The sequence below is a fragment of the Genypterus blacodes genome, unplaced genomic scaffold, assembly GCF_046128005.1.
Source record: "Genypterus blacodes isolate CSIRO-AG114 ecotype Tasmania unplaced genomic scaffold, CSIRO-AGI_Gbla_v1 ptg000003l_1, whole genome shotgun sequence".
In the NCBI taxonomy this organism is placed as follows: Eukaryota; Metazoa; Chordata; class Actinopteri; order Ophidiiformes; family Ophidiidae; genus Genypterus; species Genypterus blacodes.
In genome coordinates this window covers 8,630,135-8,644,298 of record NW_027466817.1, presented here as the reverse complement: position 1 = coordinate 8,644,298, position 14,164 = coordinate 8,630,135, and the positions used below count along the sequence as shown (strand labels likewise).

At 42.9% G+C, this 14,164-nt stretch overlaps 2 protein-coding genes across 6 annotated transcripts; both read left to right on the top strand.

Annotated features, from left to right (window-relative positions):
- The first annotated feature begins 889 nt into the window (after positions 1-889).
- ilkap (integrin-linked kinase-associated serine/threonine phosphatase) lies at positions 890-4,626 on the top strand. Of its 5 annotated transcripts, none has more exons than XM_076171026.1 (11): positions 890-959; positions 1,060-1,179; positions 1,652-1,795; positions 1,956-2,073; positions 2,761-2,867; positions 3,067-3,160; positions 3,477-3,564; positions 3,699-3,832; positions 3,936-4,055; positions 4,179-4,260; positions 4,373-4,626. In XM_076171026.1, the coding sequence occupies exons 2-11, from the start codon at positions 1,137-1,139 to the stop codon at positions 4,511-4,513; spliced, it is 1,071 nt and encodes a 356-aa protein (XP_076027141.1). In that variant the 5' UTR covers positions 890-959; positions 1,060-1,136; the 3' UTR covers positions 4,514-4,626. The 5 variants fall into 5 exon arrangements, with proteins under 5 accessions (XP_076027141.1, XP_076026990.1, XP_076027069.1 ...); XM_076170875.1 differs by having other exon boundaries at positions 1,652-1,804; XM_076170954.1 differs by having other exon boundaries at positions 909-1,005; positions 1,096-1,179; positions 1,652-1,804.
- A 382-nt stretch (positions 4,627-5,008) lies between these two features.
- Positions 5,009-14,102, top strand: LOC143016330 (arf-GAP with coiled-coil, ANK repeat and PH domain-containing protein 2). Its single transcript, XM_076170646.1, has 22 exons — positions 5,009-5,403; positions 5,480-5,537; positions 6,463-6,582; positions 6,867-6,920; positions 7,191-7,249; positions 7,387-7,570; positions 8,109-8,153; positions 8,369-8,464; positions 8,702-8,776; positions 8,926-9,029; positions 9,220-9,271; positions 9,436-9,536; positions 9,644-9,755; positions 9,871-10,064; positions 10,188-10,257; positions 10,395-10,489; positions 10,583-10,659; positions 10,764-10,918; positions 11,138-11,247; positions 11,582-11,692; positions 11,847-11,908; positions 12,015-14,102. Exons 1-22 carry the CDS (start codon positions 5,351-5,353, stop codon positions 12,152-12,154), a joined length of 2,127 nt encoding a protein of 708 aa, XP_076026761.1. The 5' UTR covers positions 5,009-5,350; the 3' UTR covers positions 12,155-14,102.
- The last annotated feature ends 62 nt before the right edge of the window (positions 14,103-14,164 follow it).

The window sequence follows — 14,164 nt, the reverse complement described above, 5'->3', positions numbered from 1 at the left end:
ATCCAGAAGGTCCAGCTGGTGCAGCAAAGGCAGAGGAGAGGGACACCCAGCCACAGCCGCATGTCTGCGCTCAAGTTTAGAATGAGAAGATAAAAGATGGGGATGGAAAACTATATGCATAAGCTACCATGGGAACCAATTCAAAAGTACCGTGTGTGTATGTGTGTATTCTGCATGTTAGTGTGTCTATGTGAGCTGCTGATCTGTATGATTCTACATCGGACAAGTTGGAAAGTTTCCATCCAAAACTCATGAGAAGCTAATCTCGATCTGGCTTTATTCTGCCAACGGCCAATAGGAGCCCGGGGGAGCAGCTGAATGACCAATGAAAGGCCAGGAGGGAGGAGGGGCGGGGACAAGTGACGGAGGACGAGTCCTCATGGTTGCTTAGCATTTTATGACCCTGTCATCACTTCTTACTCTGGGCAGTTTTCAGCTGCTTCCTATTGTGGGTTTGTTAATTAGTTGTTTTGGGTAACGCCTTACTACAATTCAACATTTTATCATTTCTTTCTTTCTCTTTTCTTTCTTTCTTTCTTTCTTTCTTTCTTTCTTTCTTTCTTTCTTTCCAGCCCTAATTTATGAATCATATTTTGATTGATTATTCATTTTCATTATGAAATATTCATATTCCTTAAAAAAGAGTAATCAAATAATTCCTCCATTCAATTCACAATAACATAATTCAGCAGGGCATTATTAAATAGGAATAAGCATGAATAAAACTAAAACAACAAGAAGTAAAGACATAAAGACAATTGTATGATTTAAACTTAATGTGTAAAGCTAAAGAAATACAATTTAGTCTTTTTTTTGTGTGTCTTTCCTGAATCTTGTAGAAATGTGTCAATTAACCTAAACCTCTATTTTGAAGGCCCCTGCCGGAAATAGTTTGTTACTCTAGCTAACCTGCTGCCAATGTTAAATCCCAATGGCCACTCTGTCAGCGCGCTCTTCAAGTAAATCAACTCGCGACAGAACATTTTGTCAAACATAATAAAACTGGTTTGTTAGCTTTGATTATAATTCTCTGTGCTTAACGTTTCTGCGCCGGTGCAGCTGGTTTTGCTGACTAGCCTCTCTTGGCACCATCAGGCTCAGCTGGCTAGCTCCGCGGCTAACGTCCTTCCATCTGGATGGATCTGTTTGATGACCTGCCGGAGCCCACGCAAACCTCCGGTGAGTGGAGAGGGTTTGGCGTGTTGTGTTGTGAGGATGAACTTCTTCAGGTGATTTTTATTGTGTCAGTTATTTGTGTTAGTGCTGTGCGTGTTACCTGCAGGCTAATGCTGCTACTTATTGTTCGGTTGCTGTCACGTTGATCACCCGTGATATTTCCCTTTATTTACTTCAGTATTGGTACATGGCATGCAAACGAATGAAACTTGATCAAAACACACACACACATACTTGTGTTTAAAGTGTCTTTTAGCGATGAACGAAACCACTTTTCGACTTTAAACCAACTAATACAATGACAATACAAGTGCCTGCATTCATAGAATGTATGTTCATTAACTCTTCGTGCAGTGATCTTAACCTGAAGGTAAGAATAAGACTTTCACACTGAATAACATATTTCCTGTTCTACTGAGCTCATTCCGTGAACTAACACTACTCATCATCACTCAGTTTGTTTTGATGTTCTCAGGTCCAGTTTCAGCTGAGCCACATGCACACAGAGAAGAAGAGGAAGAGGAGGAGAAGGGTTTGAAAAGAAAACGAGAAGATGCAGAGAATACTAGTCATAATCTAGAGGAGCAGCAGGAGGAGCGAGGGGAGATCATGAAAGTTTGTAAAGAAGGTTTTCAACTGTTCCACCACAATGTTTGTTTGCTTCCTTTTCTTTCACCAAAGAATTGCACATTAAACACACACAGAGATGAGGCGTGTGTGTGTGTTTACATGTCCAGAGAGATGGCTGGACTCACTTTTTTTGTGTGTATGTTGTTCAGGTCTTCCCGTGTTGAAGGGCTATGTGGCGGCGAGGCGTGGCGAGCGGGAGGAGATGCAGGATGCTCACGTTCTGTTACCGGATATGACCGACTGTCTGTCAGCGCTGCCCGGCCAAGTGTTAGTTTTTCTGCTTTCTGCTCTACTGCAGCAAATTTGTTATATATTGTGTCTTAGAAATCTGTAACGCAGCAATATTGCTTTATTTTGCAACATATTCTCCTTCCAACTCGACACACTTCCAGTTTCATAGTCCTCCACACATGATATGATGTCATCGCCTGAAGCCAAATGTGTTCCAGCTGAAGTCTTTCTTAAATGTTTGTGTAAAGATCAAAGTCTGAGCCGAAGTTGTGGTTCTTTTTCTTCCTTAAGCGTGAAGTTTCCAGACTCACTCACGTGTTGAGTGCCCCTCATCAGTCCAGACCTTTGAAACCTGTCGGAAGATTCTAGAAAGACTCTGAGAAGATATGACCCCATGACCTTTCCTACCATCACTACTGCTAAGGCTGTAGAGTAGATCAATTATGTCCTTTCTTCTGTCCAGTACTTTCACATTGGACAACTTCCTTAAAACATTCTAGAGCTTTTTCCCCCAACTCCTGCTGTGTCCAGCTCACAACTTATCAATCAACCAACATATTTGGCCTACAAGAACAAATAGCTGAGCACGGCTACCAGGGGCACAAACAGTTTAGTGTGAGTTTGCTCTCGGCCTCCAGCAGAGAGACAGTTTGAGGTGTTTCCAGTAAACACACTCTGTAAGCTGGTGTGATGTCTCTCTAATCCAGGCTTTGTGTCTTGCAGATCTCGTGTGTCGTACTTTGCTGTGTTTGACGGTCACGGCGGAGCTCGAGCTTCCCGATACGCTGCTGAACATCTTCACCACAATCTGGCCAAGAAGTTTCCCTGTAGTGAGTACAGATGTGAAGGATGAATGTCAAGAAGCACTTTGGGTTTTTACAGAAGATTGATGTATGAGTTTGATGAGCAGCAGATATTTAACATGGCTTCTCTTACACATGTGGTTTGTGTGTGTGCTCCCTTTTCCTCCTTCCTACCTGCTACAGCCCTGTCCATTTATATGATAGCTGAAACTGTTGTGTCTTTCAGGTGAATCAGAGAATCTGGACAAACTGGTTAAGAAATGCCTGCTGGATACCTTCCGACAGACAGACGAGGACTTCCTGAAGAAAGCATCCAGCCAGTAAGACAATGTAGCAGTCTCTCCTCCACCACAAAGACTAATCTATCCTGAAATGTTGTATATTATAAGATAAGTGTGAATAACAGAGAGAGAGCTGTGCAAAGTTTCAAGAAACATACGATGCAAATACAGTTTAGACCTTTTGTCAGTGCCAGGTGATGTGGTGTGATCGGTCAAAGTGTGAAAGGATATGATGCAGATGTTCATAGTGAAACAGATGTGAGTTGACACTGGTTGGAAGTAAAGGAAGTATCTGGCTCTTGTTATGAAGCATCTCATTGTTCTAATGCCGTCCATGTATTTTGTTGCGTAACAGGAAGCCGGCATGGAAGGATGGATCCACAGCTACCTGTGTGCTTGTAGTGGATGACATGGTTTACGTGGCCAACCTGGGAGACAGCAGGGTATGCTGGGAAATGGCTATAAAAGCAAAACTTACAGGACCTTGCAGGCCTTTAGTAGTTCAGCCTCAGAGGGATTTCTGTTTCTTACCGTTATGCCCTTCTGTCTATCTGTCTGTCTCTCTGTCTGTCTCCAGGCTGTGTTGTGTAGGATGGAGCAGACAGGAAGAGGAGAAGCAGAGAGGTCAGTGACTCTGGCTCTCAGTAAGGAGCACAACCCCACCATCTATGAGGAGAGGATGAGGATACAGAGAGCAGGAGGCACCGTCAGGTATGAGGGCACACCGTCACCTGCTCCACCTAACAACAACAGCTTCCATCTCGTCAACAAACGCCAGTAGAACTCAGTTCTCCTGTGTTTGTGTGTGTTTCAGGGAGGGCAGGGTGCTGGGCGTCCTGGAGGTGTCTCGTTCTATAGGAGACGGTCAGTACAAACGCTGTGGAGTCATTTCGACCCCCGACCTGAGAAGATGCCAGCTCACAACCAATGACAGGCACGTGCAATAGTACTGATGATTCAGCATAGGATGACAACAGACATACGGAGGAGCTCTCAGTCTACATATTACGGTGGTGACGTACCTGTGTTATTGCTAACTTCATGAATTTCTCCACAGGTTTATCCTCTTGGCCTGTGATGGGTTATTCAAAGTGTTTTCTGCTGATGAAGCTGTTAAATTCGTCCTGCACATCTTACAGGTGACCCCTCTGTCCTTCACCATCTGTGTGCTTGTTTATGTTTTTTGTATTTTTCCACGTTATGGTTAGTATTTCTTTGACCTGTTTTCCGTCTCTGTCATGCCGCCTCCAGGATGAGACGGTTGAGAAGAAGGCGGGGCTAACGGAGGAGGAAGCACATTTTGATGCTGCTTGCCAACGATTGGCCATTGAAGCTGTAAGGCGTGGCTGTGCCGACAACGTCACTGTGATCCTGCTCTCTATTGTCTTTTGAACATGTAACAAACACACACACACACACACACAGTGATTAACTCTCAAATCTGTCATTATGGTGACCTGACTGTACCCTTCATCATTTCCAAATAAAAGTCTTTTTTTCTTTTATTCGCAGTTGTGTTGTGTTTATGGTTGATGTGTTGATGTGTGGTGTGATGAGTTTACCACAAGGTTATTTATAAATAGAGGAAAATTTGCACCATTAGCACTGCAACTAATCTATTAAGTGTAAAGCTGCAGACTTTTCCATCATCTATGGTCTGAATAACATTTCCTTTCCAGAGTAGAATATCTCTCAACAACACCTGAACACAACACTGTTCACCACCTGATTTTTAGTGATAAAATATGATGTGTGAAACGTTTAAAAGTTATTATTTTAAGACGCATTTATTTATTTTTCACGTTATTACCCCAGCTCACTAGGTGTCGCTGTTTCTCGCTTTTTCGCAGACCCGTCCAGGATGTTAGGCGGAAGCTGCCGGTTAGCAACAGCCGCGGGCAGGATGAAGCCCAAACAGCTGCTCCAGGAAAAATAGATACTAAACTCTTTTATTCACGCTTTTAACACAAAATCTGGCAATATGCGTCACAGTCCCGCGCGCATTCACGATACCTGATCGACGCGGCGCAGTTAAGTATTGAAAGGACTCGCGGAAGAAGTTTTACCCTTTCCCCCCGTTATATCCATAGAAATAAACGCAATGAATCATCCCAGTAGGCGGATGATTGGCAGCTTTGGTTGGTAACTAATTAACGATTTAACTAATACACCGCATTATCGCTCAGCATCGGGACTTATCCTAACGAGATTTAAAAAAAATAGGAAAATATGGAGGTTTTACTGGACTTTGAGGAATGTATCAAAGATTCACCTGAGTTCAGGTAAGACACACATACACACACAGAGCGTACAAAACACACATACAAACGCTGATGGTATCTCTTTTATTTTGTCTAGACTGAACCTGGAGCAGTTTGAAGTGGATGTTTCTCTGCTGGATACACAACTAGACAAGGTGCAGTACTACAGTCACTACACTACAGTATACTACTGCTGTCACTACAAGTTACCAGAAGCTCTGCTGATATCGAACTGCTAATTGGTGTTGCAGCTGCTACTGTGACTTCTATTAATGCTACCAATGCTTCTGCTTCTACCTGTACTAGTCCGCCTGTGGCCCCGCCCACTTTTCCTACTGTTTACATTAGAAGTATCAAGTGTAGATTATAAATCAATCAATCAATAAAGCGTTATTTATAAAGCACGTTTTAAAGATAGTAAGTAAAGCAAAATACTGATCTAAACTAAACTACACTAAACTAAATGTAAAGAAAATATAGGTTAAATACAAAAATATTAAATTAATGAAACAATAATTGCCTTAAATCTTAAAGTGGTGTTAGGTCTATACCAGGTCAAACAGGTAGGTCTGAACTTACATTAATTCCAGCATCGGTGACGACAGCTCATGGTCTGATTCCCCTTTCCATCAAAGCAACGCCACATTTGCATGGATTTGTATAAGAAATGGAGCCAGGGTGCAGTTGTGTGAGAGTGGAGCTCAGTCTAAACGTCTCCTCATGGTTGCAGAATTTCAAGTGCTTTTATCTTCACTGTCACTTTGGTTTTTAACTTTGATATACGGTATATTGTTGTCGTTCCAAATTTAAGCCTTAGCATGATATAAGCCTCAAGTCCTTTTGTAATTACTACTGCTGTCACTGCTACATGGACTTGTACACGTGTATTAGTGTTTCTGAAGCTGTTACCATTACAATTACTCCTGCTGCTAATACCATTACCATTATCGATGATGGATTATGTTTGGATTGCTTCCCAGAAAACATATTGAGGGAGGTTCTGTTGAATATTCCTACCTTAACCTGCTCTGACATGCCAGGGGAGGTAACTGGTCTGTGATCTGCTTCTCTGGCCATCAGGTGATGAAGCTGTGCAGTAAGATGGTGGAGGCGGGACAAGCGTACAGTGCAGCCAATCAGCTCTTCCTGTCCGGCCTGGCTGAGGTCTCCGGGTGCCAAAAGAAGGATGGTATCGTCACTGTGAGGAGAAGAAAATTTCAGTTTTTTAACCATATTGTTACTATGGATACTTTTTAATGCATTGATGCAGCACAGTGAATGCTGCAGTATTCACCCAACCCCTGTTACCATGGCTACTTCTGCTCTTACTGCTGTTACAACCATTACTGCTCCACTGTTACAACAAAAACTACTGATAAACATTCCTCTTCTTCTACTACTACTTCTACATGGCAGTGCTGTGTGATCGTACTGTGTTTGCTGACGTTCTGTGTTTGTTTGACTTCCTGTTTCCTTCCTTGTAGAGCTGTCTGAACCAGTTCTACCAGGGCCTGCAGGAGATGGTCAGCTTTCACACTGTGAGTTGACTCATGCACACACACACATCCTGAAAGTTTCCCTTCCTGGCATTCCTTTGAAGTGGTATGATTGTGGAAAAGACAGTCTGATGCTGTGGTGATCAGATGAGTAGCTGATACCTGATATACGTACCTAGAGTACACACTCTTGTGGCCACAAACATAATAATAGCTACTATTATTGTCATTGTTATTTTCAATTATTATTCTTTACAATATAATATTTTTTCTAACCACACCTGATTTGATCCTTCTGTCTTTTGTCCTCAGATGCTGTTTGATCAAACGCAGAGAGCCATCAACCAACAGCTGTCCAACCTGCGCACACAGTAAGGTCTCGCGCACGCAAACATAAACACACACGTACACACCCAGAACTATTGGAGTGATGAAGATGATGGTCATGATGGTGATAATGATGACATTCGTGATGATGATGAAGTGTGTGTGTGTGTTTGTGTGTGAGGTTCCTGCCCCAGCTGTCAGAGACCCGTCGGGAGTTCCTCAGGATCGGGGAGGATCTGGACTCGGCGGCTTTGAAGAACGCTCAGGTCTCTCGCCACAAAGCTGCCGACGCCGAGCGAGCGGGACACCTGCTGCTCGCCACGCGGAAGTGCTACCAACACTTTGCCCTCGACTACTGTCTGCAGGTACACACACAGCCGTCTGTTTTACACCACTTCACTCATTTCTTTCTTTATGATCTATTATCCATCTATTATGTTCATTGAAGCCTCACAATACACAGCTGAAAACATGTTTCCAACATTATGTACATTGTCGCACTCTATGATGGGGAAAGGTTAAGTATATTCTTACCACTCTAACCAAGATAGCAGAGGTATGTACAAGTCATAAAGATGGTATAAGTTAGCTTAGGGTAACACTTATGTTACTGTTACACATCCAGGTTGTGTACAATCAGAGCACAGCACAGTAATGTTACAAAACAGTCCTGTTCTTTTCAAGTGTTGTCTCAAGCTGTGATCACACACAGGCTGTGTAGTTAATTTGTGCTGATGTTGTATCTAGTTACATTATTGTTGTGATGCTCCAGATTGCTGGGCGTGACTCGGCCTTATAGTTGTTTATGAATCTAATAGTTTGGGCAGCTGAATGTTCTAATACTCTGGGCCTCTGGGCCTCTGGGTCGGTCCTAATGTGTCTATTTCCCCTTTATTCTTTCAGTTGAACTCCTTCAAAACTCAGCAGAGGATTGACGTCTTAAACTCAGTGAGTTGTTTACAATAGGCCAATAAGCCTGTCGAGTTTTAACTCTCTGAATCTCAGTTTATTAACAGCTTGTTGCTTTTTATATTCTTAATCTGTCAAAACAAACTTCAAAAAAATTCCGATGTGTGAATCAAAGCTTTTGGTCTTAGGGGAAGTTGCAGCCTCTTTATTCTTGGATTCTATCCCAATGCTGATCTGTGTTTGTGTGTTCTCAGATTTTCTCCTTCGTTCATGCTCAGTTCACGTTCTTCCATCAAGGCTTCGACCTCCTCAGAGACATGGAGCCCACCATGAAGACCATGGGAGCACAGGTCAGAATGACAGCCTCTCACGTGACCTCTGACCCCTTTCTGTTCAGTGACTTCCTTTTAGCTGAAACAACTCATTAATCAATCCATTACTAAGTTGATCAACATAAAATGAATCATACAATGTATGAACTGACAATTTCAAAGTTGCAGTTTTGAGTTGAAGAAATTATGAACTTACTGTGAAAAGTTGGTTGAACTGTGATGAGTATTTATAGTTTGGTACTGTGTCGTGTCCAGGTGTCCCAGCTGTCTACAGACTGTGCAGTTAAAAGGAAAGATCTGGAGAACACACACCTGCTGGTCCAACAGAGGGTGAGTACATCAGGCTCAGCCCCACACATACAGACAAACGCTCCATCTCTCACTGGCTGCCAGGGGATTTCTGTTATCCCTAATGTCGTCCAGTCTGAGTAGAGGAATGAGGCTGCTGGATGTGTGTGTCTGTGTGTGTGTTTCTTTAGGATGCGTCAGGAGAGCCAATCATCAGTCCTTGTCCTGGTAGTGATGACATCATTCAAGGTTACCTCTTCAAACGCTCCAGGAGGAAAAGCAAAACCTGGAAGAGGTACACACACACACACACACGCATCAATTCAACAATGGATGAATTTTCATTATGAGTATAATTCATAATTGTAAAGTTCTTAATAGTAACATTAACCTTGATTTGGCATTTGGCTGAGTGACACGTGTCCCTCAGTTAAGTTATTTTCATTTTAAATAAAATCCAAAATGTTTTCATTTGTTTGTTTCAGATGTTGGTTCACCATCAGAGACAGCCAGCTTCTTTACAGGAAGTCACATAAGGTGAGAGAGAGCAAAGCATCAGGCCGGTTTGTTATCTCACTGTGGGAGGAGTTTTGTCAAACTAAACTAGTGAATCCTTTAAACTTTTTTTGTGTTCTAGATGTAAAGTGTGTGAGTGGGTGGGTGTTAAATGTAAGGAATGTGTTTGTTGTTGGGTCCTCTAGGAGGAATCCATAGTTCTGTTTGAGGATCTCAGGCTTTGTGGTGTGAAATCTCTGGATCACATTGAGCGACGATTTTGCTTCGAGCTACTCTCTGTGCAAAAGTAAGACTTCTCACACACATTTCTTTGACTTGTTAATTTATCAGCTGTGTTTTTGTTTCACTGCTATACATACATTTGCACATTCAAAGCTGTGTTGTGTGTATCAGGTGCTGTGCTCTGCAGGCAGACTCAGAGCCGTTGAGGCAGGCCTGGCTCAGCGCGCTGCAGGGCAGCATCGACCTGGCTTACAGAGAGAGAGACCACAGTGTGATCACACAGGTCAGCTCACACACATCATTGCTGCACACTTGTATTTGTTGCATTAGTCAATACAAATAAAAGCAAAGCAAGATTTACTTCTTTACATCATTCTATATATTTGCCTTGTGTACAGACTAAAGAGCCCCTCCCTCTGGTGTGTGGGGGGGACCCTGCCCCGGGCCCCCCAGCTCAGAGGGCCCCAGTGCTGGGCTTGGCCCTGGGCGGGCCTGGGAACCTCAACTGCTGTGACTGTGGAGAGGAGCAGCCTCGCTGGGCATCTGTCAACCTGGGAATCACTGTGTGCATAGAATGTTCTGGAATACACAGGTACTGCAAATAGTACCACAGAGTACAGTAACACGAGTATAAGTAAGAGTATCTATCTATCTATCTATCTATCTGTCATGATTATATGTTATTTATTATGGTATTTGGATGCTTGGCTTGCAGGAGTCTGGGGGTCCACCTGTCCAAAGTTCGCTCTCTGACCCTGGACTCATGGGAGCCTGAGCAGCTGAAGGTAAACTCAGGCGTCTCCTTGCTGCCTCCACCTGACACCTGCTGGTCAAACCCTTCAAACCTCAGATCCCTTTGACTGATCTCCTTGAATTTAAAGCCTCCACCTTCTCCTCAGTGCTTTTCTCTTCTCGTCTCCAGCTGCTGTGCATTCTAGGAAATGACAACATCAACAAGATCTACGAGGCCCAGTGCTCAGAGAAAGGACGAGTCAAACCCTCTGCAGACAGCCCGCGGTAAAACCATGCAAATATAGTCTATTCAAAGGGCTTTGAAAGTGTAACATTGAGCTTATTCATGCACTAATGTTATTTTATTTTTGGTTTCAGATCAGATAAAGAGATGTGGATCAAAGAGAAATATGTGGAGAGGAGATTTGTGCAGAACATGGATTCTGATGGAACCCGTGAGTCCATTAAGCTGCTGCTGTGTTTCAGTGTTTGATGTAAAGATAGAGTGCAGCTGCTCAGAATTACTCACCTGATGCGGTCTGATCTTCACCACGTGCAGAGCGAAGGAAGGGGGACATCGGGCGCAGCCTGTACCAAGCGGCGATGGCTGGAGACCTGGTTGCCATGGCAGAAGCGTTGGCACAGGGGGCAGAGGTCAGCGGGAGCATGGCAGAGGAGGAGGGACGCACGGCGCTGATTGGCGCTGCTGTTGGGGTGAGTTTACAACCAGCAACTCAAAATATAACAACACTACAATTATAAACAGGAATTGTTTGTAGCACATAGAAGTTGAAAAATGGCGAATTGTCACGTTTTCAATTGAACACGCAGTCCTGAAGTGCTAATAATGACATTATACAACCTGCTTCTCTTAGCGTCCTCGTGTTCGTGCAGGTCTTCATCGTTGTTGTGTTTCTCCGTCTCTGCCTGCAGGGTTCGCTGCAGGCCTGTGAGTTCCTCCTGCAGAACGGAGCCAACATCAACCACAGAGACCTGAGGGGGCGAGGAGCTCTGCACGCTGCTGCCACAGCTGGACACACCGGGTATTACATGCTTATTAGAGAACAGCTACTTTTTACTAACTATTGATTTGTACTGATCAAACTGCTTACTACTGATTTTTATTACTGAACTTCAGATTTTCCACTAATCACTGACTTTTACTTGTGAATTTCTGACTAACACTCTTTCAAAGATGAAGGAAAAAATCGTAAAAAAACATCAATATTTTATGAACTGCTGTTAATTTAGTGACATCTGGTACTCTCTCTCTCTCTCTCTCTCTCTCTCTCTCTCTCTCTCTCTCTCACACACACACACACTCATACACACACCTGTAAATATTGATGATTAGTTGATTTCCATTGGCTGTTGCAGGCAGGTGTGTCTGCTCCTGAAGAGAGGAGCCAATCAGTACGCTGCAGACGAGAGAGGGCAGGACCCACTAGCCATCGCTGTGGAAACAGCCAATGCTGACATTGTCACCCTGTGAGTCAAATCATTTCTTGTTCCTGAAACTGAGTGTGTTGGTGGAAGAGTTTTGGTGGAAGAGTTGTGTGATGATTAATCAAACTATAAATGAGTGAGTAATAGTGATATATCTGAGTTTAACCGCCATCATGTGTGTTACTGACTCTATCAGGCTGCGGATGGCGAGGATGAACGAGGAGATGAGGGACTCAGATGGAGTGTTTGGATCTGTGGGTGGGTACAGTCACACACTGACAACAAATCTATTCCTCTGCTTTTACATTTCATGTTTATCTGCAAACAGCAGCACACTGAGTGCAAATCTTCTGCGTTTCCTCAGGAGACGACGAGACGTTTCAGGACATTTTCCGAGATTTCAGTGACATGGCCTCACATGACCCCGACAAGCTCAGCAGACGCCACATGAGCCGCGGAGGAAAGGAAGAGGAGGGAGGAGAAGGAGAAAGGATAAACACCTAACGTGTAGGTGAATCGTCTGATTGACAGACAGCCCCTGGAGTTGTCACGGTAACAGTTTGATGTAACATTTATTAGCATCTAACTGACAGCTTAGCAGCGTCTAGAGAGACAAGCGCTCCAATAAGTGAATTTGATTCACATTTTGTCATGAAGACGGCTAACTACATTAGCTAGCATGCTAACAAGCTCGGCAGCTAACAAACATATCACATTTCAGCCCACACACATTTCTACCTTTACTTAGGTTTCATAGCCAGGACCAACTGTAAACCAACATAGGATGCTTTCACAACTTCACTTTTCACGTCTATTTATCAGACAGTATTATTACTTAGTCATTCATTTTAATGGAGGGTGAGTGCTGGACAGTAGCGCCTCCCTGCTGGCCGTGTGTGTGCACTGCAGAGCAAGAACTCGTGTTCACAAAGCCAAAATATTCTAGAAGGATCTGTGCCAGTTGATCCTTCCAGACGTGGACAGACGTGCGTCCTGGAATTTTTAATTCCAGTTCTACCTGCACACATGTTCAATCATTCCAACAGTCGTGCCCATGTGTCAGAACCTTCAAGTGTAGACAGGTGACAGGAAAGGACATGGAAAGTATAAATTGGTCTTTAGTTTCAGGTGATGGTGGATGTTTCCCATCTGGCAGTGCAGCAGATTCTCACTCTGTGTTACCCATTGGTGAGGTCAAATGTTAATAGTATAATTACAAGAAAATATAAAAATGTGTTACGTTAAAAGAGGAAAACTACTGAAAAATGATTGATGTGTCGCTGCATGTAACCATCTTTGATATTTGAAGTTCCTGTGACGGTTGATTTCAAAGGAGAAGAGTCCTTGACATTTCAGTTTCAAACAAACCACTAGAGGGCAACAGAACTTCCCTGTGTTTATCCGCCCTTTGTTGAATTGAGAAGGGGAGATACTGAAGGTGCATTTGTGTCCAAAACTGTTACTGTTAGAGTAAAGTAACCAACAATTACTGAGCGATTCATCATTTTCTTATATACATGGAAGAGTTTGCCACTGATGTATGTGTAGGTCACCCTGTGTTTATCTGCGCTTTCATTTTATTTAACAGGTCACTTTGTTTGCTAATGGTTTTCAGAAATGACTTTAACACATATAGAGCCCCCAAAGTCTCAAAATAATAATTTGAAAGATCCTGTGGAGATGTTTTCAGAAATAATTATCTTCTGTGCAATTTACATTATTTTGTACAAAATATACAAGTTGCTGTATGTGAACAAGCCACACGTGTGCTAGAAGGTCGCTGTTTGTTGTGTTTGATTTACTGTAACACAACTCACACTGTTAAGGAAGAGGAAACGCCTGTGTGAAAGGAACATTCCACACTTTTCAAATACTAAAACTCACCGTCTTTTATCTTTCTCACACATTTTAGATCCATCTCTAAAAATGTGTGTACAAGTCAGATATTTAACACCATTAAACCTCTGAGTGACGCGTCAAACTTAGGATATTCTGCACGCTCAGTTTTGAGCTTTTTCCAAGTAGAAAAGGAATTTGCAGCGCTCACTTCCCAACACTTGACTGACAATGAACAACCCTGTTACAAAGACGTTTTACATTTTATTTTCCATTAAGCTTCATCTACTGTTCTCTCTAAAAAAGGGATTTGTGTCTGTAGCTGCTAGTGTGATGTCATACTGATACTGTGTTTTATGGTTTTAAGGGATTTGAGCCACTTTATGATCTGATTGTTTGGGTTCTGCATACTCAGATTCCAGCAGGACCAAGAGAGTGTAAAGAGCCTTGAAGCAGAATTCACATCAGCGTTTATTCAGGGTGTCTGATTTCATAAAAGTGTAAATGTGTCATACATCAGAAATATTACGTGTGAATTCTGGTTTCAGGTGGATTTCACTACAATTTCATTCCAGACTAATGTGATGTTACTGCGCAATAAAATAACCTCAACTCAGCCTGTTCATGGAGATCTTTGTGCAGTTTGTCTTGATAAGAGCATCACATTTTTTTTTAACA